The sequence below is a fragment of the Urocampus carinirostris genome, chromosome 4 (genome assembly GCF_059441175.1).
Source record: "Urocampus carinirostris isolate Australia breed hairy pipefish chromosome 4, RoL_Ucar_1.0, whole genome shotgun sequence".
In the NCBI taxonomy this organism is placed as follows: Eukaryota; Metazoa; Chordata; class Actinopteri; order Syngnathiformes; family Syngnathidae; genus Urocampus; species Urocampus carinirostris.
This window is the reverse complement of record NC_142352.1, coordinates 37,980,787-37,993,110: the sequence shown is the minus strand read 5'-3', so window position 1 is coordinate 37,993,110 and position 12,324 is coordinate 37,980,787. Positions and strand designations below refer to the sequence as shown.

Below are 12,324 nucleotides of genomic sequence, written 5' to 3'. Positions count from 1 at the left end.
GGTGCTAATCCTTCACTACTTTTAATAGTCAATTAAAATACGCTTTTCTTTTTTCAACTATCTTATTGTTAAAAGGCACAGTGTGTTATTTGACCACTAAATATTGCTTTTTGGTGTACTGCAACCGAAAACAAGCGCTAAAAAGCACAAGAAAGAATACAATCAAAGGAGACTCAATTGTGACCAAAACGCACCATTATACTTCTTTTATGCCCAGCCTTTTTGAGGTTTTTGGGGGCCCGTAGAGGCAAGATGGCGGACAATTTAAAAATAGATAAAATAAGTTGGGTCCTCTTGCTTTGAACACTTTAGAAATTGTGTTTATAACAAACTTAAAAGGACAGTGTTCGATATTCACTGCCTCCTAGTGGTACAAAAACGTAATTAAAAAAAAAAAAAACATTGATTTGAATACCATGCAAAAATACATGAGCTATCATACCAATGTTATCTAAAAGAAAGATACATAGGTCAAGAAAGGTTTTAATTATTTTACATCGTGGAAACCCCTACCTTCTTAGATGTCACCGCCATATTTGTCTAGGATCATGCTGCTATGCTGTAATCTGTGGCACTGGTTTCCCATTTAGTGGTCAAATATTACAAGCTGGGGCTTTAAAAAAATCATATTGCACTAAAACAAACTTATTCATCTTTAACTTTTTTTAAACAACAACAAAAGTTAATTAGTTGGTGCTGGCTTCACCAGCACATCTCATTACCACAAGTGCTGTAAGTACAGTGGCGATGAGGAAATTTGAGTTTCCCAACGATTTGTACACACACTAACTAACCAATAGCAGCGTCAGCCATGCAAGGCTACTACTTGCTCATCGGGGGCATTAGGGAATTTAGTGTCTTGCCCAAGGACACTTCGACATGTAACTCAGAGGAGCCGAAATCGGACCTGCGACCTCTTGATCCCAAGACGAGCGCTCTACCTCCTGAGCTACTGCCTAGTTTTATTTGCTGCAGAGTTTTTGATTCAATTGAAAGATTAGACATGTTAGTTGTTTCGAAATTCTAATTTACTGTAAAAAGTTTCAGGGAGCAATTTTTCACAAAGTTCCTGCTAAGCGTTATTTTATCTCCTGTTATGCTAGTTTTTTGTTGATGTGACGTCAAAATTCTAATTTGTTTACCGTAAAAAGTATCAGACAATTATTTAAGTTGTATTTAAATTTATAAGAGAAATTGTTTCTTTTTGCATTATTGACAATTTCTTACGTCAATTTCTACAGCAAATAAGTATTGGCTCCAAAGATCAGATTTCAGCCTCCTTTTTATTCTAATAATCTGTTTTGGCCCTAAAAACCCACATGGGTTGATCCCAAGTAGGTTCCTGGGTAGCTTGGCTGCTTACTGCATGTTTTCAGTCAGCCAACCTCCTGTTTTTTCCACGGATCGGTCCCGTTTCACCCTCTCTAGCATCTGGCTAGCCTGCAGTGATCATATGGTATGATTACGGCTGTGTTTGTGTTTGTTGCCGTGTTTGTTTTGATGTTGTTAGCTCCCGGGTATCCTGGCTGTCTACTGCATGCTTTTGGTCTACCAGCCTCTCGTTTTTCCGCCGAATGTCCCGGCTAGCCTCCCATGCCCTGGCTGGTTTTGCCCGTTAGCTCCGTGGGTTATTTTTGCCAGTTCGCCTCATTTTGGCTTCTCGCCATTTGTTGTACTATTGCTGCAACCACCTGCGCCACAAAGCCTAGGCATTCTCCACAAAGACTACAGAAACTTTGCTTAAATTACTCAAAATCTTTTTGACTAATACACATGTAAGCCAAAATGGTGACTGGCTTGCTGTGGTGCTGGTGTTCTTCACATGACCTCACAGGTTAGGAAGTCAAAGACAAGACAGAGTCTTCAAAATGCATGATCTTGGAAAGTAATTGATATGTACCAATGATTTTATGTGTGTAATATATAATTAGATATTATGCAAAAAAAAAACCACATTTACTATCTCTCACATTTTGTATGTGTTAGAATTTGGGTATTCCTTTAAGCAGCCCACACAGTTCAAAAGGCATAAAGCTTTATTTCATACATCATTTATAACCCATTTTATACCAACATTTCTTTTACAAACATAAATAATTTAAACAGAAATCTCATAGAACTGACATTTTTGAATATACATGACAACACAAGGCTAAAAGACATTACATTATATAGCTCAGAATGTTAGTCTTCTGTCATTTTAGAGTACGAGTCTGTCAGATGGACAGATGAGCAGCTTCACAGGAAAACAAACAACCTCAGAAGTTCTCCAAGTTATCTCATGGCGGCACAACCAACGCGACCTTTTCACAGTGTCATCACCTAATTACTTTTCTCCTTGCATCCACTCAAACAGCCTGACTTAAAGGTTAAACTCTCCCAGCTGTTATATGTCAACATCTTCCGTCCTTGTGCTTCAAAAAGCAGAACGTGGCGGATGGTAAATACAAGTGATTGACATCTTCAGAATGCGACATTAAAATACAAGTTACAGAGCTATGTGTGATAAAGACAGTGGGCTGGTGTGCTGCACAGGCTAGGCTGGAGCATGACTTTAAAACGACTAAAAGGCGGTTTAAGAGGTGTTTACAGAGAGTGCATTCAATTCTTGCAGCACTGTGGGTTGGGGGGAAAAAAAATAAAAAAAATGTAAGGGTATATAAAGAGAACACAATCTTTTGACTGCATTTTCATAAAATTAAATAAAACAAATACATTGAATTATATTTTACAGCGCATATCTGCAATTATTTCATACACTTGTCATGACAGTCTAACGCCAGCATCAATGCACGCAGAACTGAAGTGCATAATGTATTCTCTTGCGTATAAAAACACAAGCCCCCTCGCCATGCCCTATTCGGCGCACTTCGGAGCTGCTAGGCTAATGTGATGAGTGTGCAGGTGGAAGAAACGCTGGACGAGCGCTCGTGTACCCGGTCGTGGTTTTCCTGAGCTGCCAAGCTAAACGAGAGGACGGAGGGTCGGCAGCATTCCAGATTTTTGACCAGTGCCGGACAGATGGCCTGGACCAGTCTATGCACAATGATGTGGAACTTCTGCCTGAAGCTTTTGTTGATCCAGAAGTAGAAGATGCAGTTGAGGAAACCATTGGACGTTGGCAGCCAAACCACCACAAATTCTATCCACTCTGGAACAGAGCTTCCTGACAGCGCTGTGGTGGAATATAATGTTGACACACAATTATTACTACAAGAATATTTGATTATTCTGTAGTACTTTACAAATCCCTGTTTGTGTGCGTGTGTGATTGTATGTGACATGTAGGCTCCAAAACGGCCGAACCGATTTTCATGAAAATTTACTCAATTCTACTTTAGGCCTCTGTGAGTGTCTTTAGCCAGGTTGCGTCAGGGTACCCTTAAAAAATACCAAAAAGTATATAATATATCTGCTTTTGTGTACAAGCGGCTCTGGAGCTGTATGCCTCTCTTTGGTGCTTCCTAGTGCCTCTCAGGTACTTTTTCAACAAACCAAAGCCAACTAATTCGCCAACGAAGAATGCCTGAAAACAGCTAATATTCTTTTCAATGGCTATTTTTGCATCAAACAAATTGCAAGTACTGGTATGCCTCTACGTTAGAGATTAATTTATTTCTGGATCATTTTAGTATTTAGAATAGATTGCATTCCCACCACACATCCAGCAAGCAAGAGAGCAACAATGCGCTTTATAAAACCACACAATCGCGCAGGATTAGGTCTGTATGGCAGGAAACACACATCCGAACTACGATGAGCTGATGCTGGTAGTGAGCAGTCTCCGGTGGTCTCGTTCGGAAATTGTCAGCACTTGGATTTTCTCTTGTATGTCGAGCAAGATTTTTGTTGGAAATAGACATCTTGTATCTCACGCAGCTCGTATGTAGAGAAAAGGTAAGATCAGGCCGGAACAAAAACAGCCCAACCCGGCCCCGCAGGTATTAAAGCCCAAACATTTAACTTGATCTGCAAGACAGTGCTAGAAGCAAGCCTGATATTTCGTATTTCATGTGAGGATTCAGGAGGAGGAGGGATGAATTTATTTTTGAACTGTCAAAATCTACCCAGGTTTATTGAATGATTATTTTTCCCTGGAGCCCAATTATGCTCCACTTAGTGACGTTCTACTTTTTAAAAACTTTCCACAGACATTGGTACAAGCACTCCTGAATAGTCATTAATATTCAATGTGAAACCCAAAAACAGACGGATAAAGTTGCATTAAATAAATGGCAACCTTCTGATTAAAATAGACAAAAACACGACCTTAGTTGGGAAGAATACTAATAACTGGCTTTACTTACTGTAAGGTATCGGTTTCTTATTCGATACCCAATTTTGGGAATCGCCCATCCTTGTGAATGGCCAAATATAAGTTTATCATAATCATGCTTGTACTGAGGGACACACTATTAGAGATTTTATTTTTTGAGTATTGGATTGAGTAATGGATTTAATGAAAATACTGGTATTGGTTTCTCCCTAATATTATTGAGTATTGGTAATTGGAAGAGCAAGTCAATACCTTAATTACCAAACATCTTGATTGATATATTGCAAGTGCAATGTGAAGGTTTTAAGGGAAAGATTTAGAAAGTGAATATATGTATTATGAAGATAAAAAAAATTCCGGCTACCAGAAGCCTCACCAGACAGTCTAAAAAGGGGGATGATTCAAACTTTAAAGTTCGGTTATAGACTCAGCTTTTCTGCGTTTCTCTTTTACATCAGATTAATAGCAAGCCTCTTTGGAAAAGGTTTTCCTTTTCTAAAAATACTCGGCACTAAATCCACATTGAGTCTTTATCATGGCACGACAGCAAAACGGCTCAAGTTGATGAGAACATTTCCAAAAAGGCACAACTCGTAAAATTGACCTTAAATCAGCTATTCGTACCCAGACATCTATAAAAGGGGTCAGTCAACCAAGTATTATTGATGGGGGTTATTGCAGGGAGGGAATATACAAGCATGAGAAGCATGGTTTAAAATCAAATAATCCAAAGTTCACAGAAATATTGGATGCATCCATTTCTCTGGGGAATTCTTATTTTGAGAAACGAGCATGTCAATAAAAGACAACCCTTTACTCGTTCCTTTCCAAAACTTTCTGACTCTTGTTAAATACTATGTTGCAGAAAGTATGAATTGAAAAGATTTGTCTCAGAGATTACATCAGATTCCACAAACTATCCAGTAATCAATAAGATTAATGAGGCCCCAAGTGTAGAATGTGCGATGAGAAAAAAAAGGTCATGTACAATATATCCAAAATGTCAGCAAAATCTTCAATCAGAGTCACTAAAAATGCCAGGTAACATTTGGCCTCAAGACTTAATCCGGGAATCGATCAATGCATTTTGTGTTCCGATTTGGATTGCCATTTCAAGACGTTAACTTTTTCATGCAGTAGCTGTATTAAATGTGTCACAAAGGATTAACATTTATATTGTCACAGGCTTCTTTTGAGAAAGGTACCTAAAAGGTAAAGTGAGTCAAGGGAAGATATCCAAGTGCATTTAATTTGTCTTTAATCTGTTAAGGGGTAAACTGCAATATTTGACTAATAGATGTTTCGCTGTACTGCAACCAAAAATGAGTGTTACAAAGCACAAGTGCTTCTCTCAGCTTTCACTCGTGGGCCGGATTAAATCTGTTTGCTGGTTGTAGCTTGCCCACCCCTGCTTCAAAGGTATTCCCAAAAAACAGCTATTTTTCTCTTAATTAGGCACAGAACGTGAAGTGTTTTTTCCCTACACTTGTGCAAATATGTTGCAAAGAGTTTCACGTGCCATGGACTCGAGATATTTTGTCTAAAATGTGATTCATCCAGATTGTTTGCTGTAGAGCTGTGACGACTTAAAGGAACACAACAATTTCAAAATGGCAAGCTCCATTAATACAACATTTGATGCAGCTACAAAAGAGACTGTGCTTCTAGTGAATAGCGATTGGAACTTTTAAAGAAATAAGAACTTTGCTTACCCTGTATTTTGGGGCCTTGTGACTGTTTAGTCGGAGATGCAAGGTTCGACATCCAAAAGCTCCATGCGGAGTAAGAATACAAGCCGCCATTACAGCGTGCGTTCCAGGATTGCTTTCGCCTTTTTTTAGGTAGGCGATTGTGGTATTTTGTTTGTGCTTTTCGCAGCGTGTCGCGGTGCATGTAACATACCTGTCAACCTCCACGGCTCCATGCCCGTACAAACTGTCGTATTTTCCCGTACAAAATAATCGTACACCATAATTTTTTTTGAATGATGCATGATGGGAAATCCCTAGGCGGCAATCGCATGTGCACAGTAGCATCAAACTGCTCGCTTCGTTTGCAACCAAAAAAATGATACCAAGATAGAGGTTTCCGCAGCGGACTCCTTTGACTTGATTGGTTTGCCGTTTCGTGATAGTCACTGTATACCGGATGGTACCCATCATTGACAAATTTGCCTTTTTCCGTACAGATTTCCTTGTACGTCGTACTTGTCTTAAAATGCATGAAAAACGTACTCCGTACGGCAAAACAGTTGACAGGTATGATATAATATTGTCTGTCTAGCTCCTCGATAGCGTCAGGGCTGCTGAGGGCTTCCTGCTTTGTTTACTACCAGTTGGTGCTCGTTTGCTACATACATTATATTGTTTTTCCTGCTATCCTGGCGCTAGCGCCAGTTTTGCTGTGTCCCTTGGTTTAATTTCGGTCGGCTTGGCTAAAGCAGTTGCTGCTTTTAGTTATTGGTTGGTTCCCGGTTTGCCTGTTTTTTAAACTGATAGCCTGGTGTTAAGTGCCACGTTCCTTGTTTTTTTTGTCCCTGTTTGGCTTGGCATTTATCGCCGTAGCCGTTGCTGCTCTTAATTGTTGTTACCGTTTTGTTTGGCTGCTCACAGCTTGTTTTTTAGTCGGCATGCTTCTCATTTTTCCATCGAGGGTGCAGCCGCATTTTGTTGATTGGTCCCGGTTAGCGGCTCCCTGCGTGTTATTTTTGCCAGTTAGCCCGTTTTGGCTCCTCGTCCTTTGTTGTACTATTACTGCATCCGGCAGTGACACAACGCTTGGACCTTCTTCACAAAACTACCATAACTGTACTTAAAATATTCGTAACCTCTTCGACTAATTAACACGCAAAAAATATGGCGTCTGGCTTGCTAGAGTGCTAGTGTTCCTCTGATGACGTCACAGCCAAAATTGACAAAGACATGCTGTCTTCTAAATGCATTCTCTCGGAAATTAATCGGAATATGCCAATGAAATATATATAGATTTCATGCAGAAAACCATGTAATATTTCTTCATATTTTGCATGTTTAAGAATTTGAGATTCCCTTTACAATTTTGACAGACCACACAGACTTACCGTTGTAGATCATAGCCGCCATGCAGGGTGTCCAGCATGTGAAGTAGGCAGCCATGACAGGCACCAGCACCCGGGATGCCACATAGTGTCTCCTCCGATGCACGCGCTCCAACCGGCGCAGTTTTTGGCTTTGCCTGCGAGCGGCGCACCAAACTCGCATGTTGGCGTAGGTCATAATGGCGGAACAGGGGAAGAAGATGAAGCAGGCCAAGCTGAGCGAGTAGCCCGCATTGGTGGAGTACGACGGGTTGCAGACCAACGACGCGCTGGAAAAGTGAACCTCAATGATACCGTCCGGTACACAGATGGGCACCAACAGGCACGGCGGGAAGCCCCAGGAGAAGGCGATCAGGAGCAATGTCCGCCTCCTGGTCATTAGGGATGAGTACTTGAGGGGATAGACCACCGCAATGTACCTGTAAACCCAGTAAAAAAGAATGTTAAAAATTAAGCTACTTCGTGCTTCGGTTAGCGATTGTTTACAACTCTGCGGATTTTGAAAAAAAACTGTCTTTATTGTCATTGATACCAAAGTAGCGTGCTCTGTGTTCTGCAGCAGGCAGCAAATGCTATCACAGGAGTGGTGGGCTTTGCGTTCGAGGGTAGGCGTGACTGCCGGTGCTGTCATTCAAAGAGCAGGGTGGCGCACAAGTCAATGGGTCCACCCGAAACAAACGGTGACATATAGCTTTTATCAGGTTTTCACATTGAAAAGAAAATCATCAATTGAATAAGACTCTGTTGAAAGTCAAAAGTGCGCTAAGAAATAGTAATCCCTACCGGTTGTGGCATGGGTATGTCATCGGATCCAGGATGCAACTGAGGTTACAACTGGAGAGAAGGCAAAAGCGGTGCTGCAGGTCTGGTATACTACTACGACTAGGCTATGTAACAACTCTCAAAGCTTCCCCTGATAGCCTGTATCTCACCAATGCCAGATCTATTATCCATGATACGAATTGTAGTGTATTGTTGTATTTTAATCATCGCTGGGCCCAGGCAAGATTCGAGGACACTCAATGCGAATGTGAAGCTACCAGGTCGTTTTCTTACAACGAAAGGAAAAACCTCCAATTTTGTTGTGCTTTTGTGTAATGACAATAAAGACCATTAATTCAACTGCAATTCTGTGTTCTGTGTTTTTATTTGTAGATCTATAGTTGGTATTACTGTCAGTCGGCAAGGACGTCAGTTTGAGGTTAGACTGCCAAGATTTTTATGTCATCACGCGGGGGGGCCCTGGTCCCAATTAACCGCGATAACCGACGGATTACTATAAATAAAGTGATAGTACAACATTGACATTCAATAATACAAGTTGATAGGAAACACATAGCAGTAAATATCTGATCTTATAACTAAATTGTCAAATGGCATACATGATTTTAATGAGCAAACAATGATTTGTTATTATTTCATGTTTCAACTAAGAAAAAAGGTCAAATACACAATAGATATCATAGCAAGAACTGATAGCACGTCTTTCATTATTGCTTAGCGACAGGACCTATGATTATCAAGAGCAATTGTTGACAAGACATTGGTTGGGAAAAAAAAACAAAAAAAACTCTCCACCTGCTGTTGGTGTGAGTCACAATGGTAAATGGACTGCATTTACATTACACTTTACCCATTCTCTCACACACAACACACACACACACACACACACACACACACACACACACACACACACACACACACACACACACACACAGCAGAGTCAGCCATGCAGGGCAACTACCTGTCCATCGGGGGTGTTCAGTGTCTTGCCCAAGGACACTTTGACATTTAACTCAGATCGTGCCTGCCATCTTTTTGTTCCCAAGACGACTGCTCTACCTCCTGAACTACTGTCGCCTCACAATGGACGAAAAACCCAAACTAGTTGAGGTTTGGCCAGCTTCTTTTCCCTAACAGGAAAATTACTTAATTCCTTGGACAATTGGAAATCTCTGTTATCGGAGGGTCAAGGTACCACAAGAACAAGAATCAAACCAAGATCTGATTCATCATAGAGCTTCGATCAAAGTCGCCGTAGGAATTGGATTTTTCCTTTGATCATGACTGGAGGCTAAAAAACTTTAAAAAAACTAACAGTACCCATGAATTTGCCATTCACTGATCTTAAAAACATTTTTGCTATTTAATGAATTTTCTTGTCATTAACATTTGAAGTGTGCAACTTTAATTTCTGACACAGAAGCAATTTAGGTAGATTCTAAAAAGTGCATCAATCTACATTTCGTGACTAATAGTAGGTTATCAACCAAAATTAGAGTAGACGACCATTCATCACACTTAAATAGAAATTAAACAGTGTTGATAAACCAAGATTAACCAAACTTGTGATTTCACAACTTAAATCAAATGATAATGTTATTTTACTATAATTTATGTTAAATGTTGTCTATTGTCTTGTTCATTAAATTGCCAGCTTTTGTTCAAATTAATTTTGACATTCCTCTTTTCATTTGACCACTCATCAAACCTAGACTCGTCCTGTAGCTTTTCTTCCCTCTGCCGAACAGGGGTGTCAAACATGCGGCCCCCGGTCTAGATCAGGACTGCCAGGAGTTTCATTGTGACAACACATAGAAGCACAAGAGAAAAATGAGTTTCACTTTTAAATATGTCCAATTGAAGTTGCCAAACAGGCACCACTCGCAAGCAACTGGAGCTGTATTTATTTCTCTTCTTTTTACCTCTCTCTTTATCATGTATTTATTTCTCTATCACTTTCCCTTTCAATTAATCTCTCATCAGTCTTTCCATCTTAATTAACAATATACTGTATATGATATAACGAAACACATGTACAATATAACATGTTAAACTACCGTATTTTCCGCACTATAAGGCACACATAAAATCTGATATTTTTTTAAAAAGCTGACTATACGCCTTATAATCCGGTGCGCCTTATATATGGATCAATATTGAATTGCAAGGTCTCGCAACTAAGAGAAGCAGCCACCGACTCCATTTTTCGCGTAGAAGTGCGCTGTGCATACTGGGAAATATTAAACAACGATTCTCTTTTATTTGTGCGTTTGTATAAAGACCCTTAAATGGCTCCTATTAAGAGACACGCTTACAACGCAAAGTTCAAAATCAAGGCGATCAGTCACGCAGTAGAACACGGAGATAGAGCAGCAGCACCAAGAGAGTTTCACATTAATGAATCGATGGTGCGGAAGTGGAGGAAGCACGAGGATGAGCTGTTTACGTTTTACATTTTACAGTTATTATGTTATTGCTTTATTGTTATTGTTTTGCACTTGTCATTGTTTATGCACATTACGAGTGTCACTATATTGCGATTGCACTAACGTTTAATTTACCATAACAGTATCAGACGTTTTTTTGCGTGTTGACTAAATGGAGGAAAAGTAAAATGTTGTGCCTTGCTGTTGTTCAAAGATGTGTCACGAAAATGCTTTACCTCAGAGAAAATAATAAAACGGCTGTTTATTCATTTTGGGATTGAATGGAGTTGTGGAAAGCTTGTTTGTTATCTATTAATAAAGTTTGACTGACCTATCTGACTGTTTTGTTGACATTCCCTTTAGCGCGGCACCATTAAATGGTTGCATAACGTAACTAAAGCCTCTACTGTAGCCAAGTCAAGTCAAGTCACATTCATTTGGTGCTACATACCGCTCCAGGCTGATGGCGGCCAGCGTGTACATGCAGGTCGAGTAGACGGTGGCGTTACAAAAGGCCACCAGGTGGCACAGCTGGTCTGGCCCGTACGTGTAGTCCTTTAGAAGACTCACCCACAAGTTCAAGGGCATGACCAGAAGCCCGAAAGCTGAGTCGGCGGCAGTGAGCGAGAGTAGGAAGTAGCGCGAACTTCTCGACCAGCCGGCCACGGAAGACGTGATCACCAGGAGAACCGCCATGTTCCCCAAAGTGATCATCACCCCTAGGACGATGATGATGCCCACCTTGACCGGGCGGTGCTCCGAGTCCACGCTGGAGGAGTTGAGTGAGGCATTCATGGTTTGTTCCTTAGTTCACGGAGACATTTTCGGGGGCAGGCTCAGCCCCCGAAGCGCGTTCGGTACAACCAAGGTTGCTGGGAGCTTGCCTGGTAGCCGCTAGCGGCCATTTGCACAATCGGCTGCGCAGGTGGAGCAATTAGTGCAGGGTAGGTGGTTAAGGGATCAGTAAACTGCAAAGTTTACAATGAGATTAGACGTGGCAACACAGGATACATTTTTACTAAAATACCTAAAATATATTATTTAAGAAATGTTAGAATGGATGGGTAATATTTACACCATAGTAACACAGTATATTGTATGCATAGGAAATATGGCTATGACATTAAGTGACTTATTGTGCAAAGCTACAAAGAAAAAAATCTGAATATGCATTTTCCTAGCAGTAGTCTATAACAGGAGTGTTCATTGCGTAGATCGCGATAAAACAGATAGGTACAAAGGAAAATAAAGTATAAGGGCTCTTTGAACTCAGTTTGGTATTGTTAACTCGTACTTAATAGAGAAAATATTTACATTTCAACTTTTAGTGGACTCCTCAAACTATGCACTCCACCTTTAAGTGGACACATACATCCCCTCCGAAACACATCAGATGGATTCAGAAAATAGCGCAAATCTGTTTGAGAAGACCTCTGTTGTTTGCTGTAATCTGTGGTCTGTGCAGCCCTTTGAGACTTCCTGTGATTAAAGGCTATACAAATAAACATGACTTAACTTGACTTGACCTGTGGATCACCGAGGTAGTTTAGGTAGATTGCGGGAAAGTATTGTGTATGTTGTTTTAAACCCGGCATTTCAGAATATACATCAATGTTGCTTAGCAGCAGTAGCAAATTGGAAATCTTTAAATGTTGTTGATGTAATGTGTAATATATTATCTCATCTCATCTCATTAGCCGTACCGCTTATCCTCATTAGGGTCGCGGGGGGGCTGGAGCCCATCCCAGCCATCTTCGGGCAGT

At 40.5% G+C, this 12,324-nt stretch overlaps 1 protein-coding gene across 1 annotated transcript; it reads right to left on the bottom strand.

Moving 5' to 3' along the window:
• Nucleotides 1-2,018: 2,018 nt before the first annotated feature.
• LOC148367504 (histamine H2 receptor) lies at nucleotides 2,019-11,520 on the bottom strand. The gene is made up of 3 exons (XM_088333271.1): nucleotides 11,013-11,520; nucleotides 7,356-7,771; nucleotides 2,019-3,175 (listed from the first exon to the last, which is right to left on the bottom strand). Exons 1-3 carry the CDS (start codon nucleotides 11,354-11,356, stop codon nucleotides 2,880-2,882), a joined length of 1,056 nt encoding a protein of 351 aa, XP_088189397.1. The 5' UTR covers nucleotides 11,357-11,520; the 3' UTR covers nucleotides 2,019-2,879.
• Between the last annotated feature and the right edge of the window lie 804 nt (nucleotides 11,521-12,324).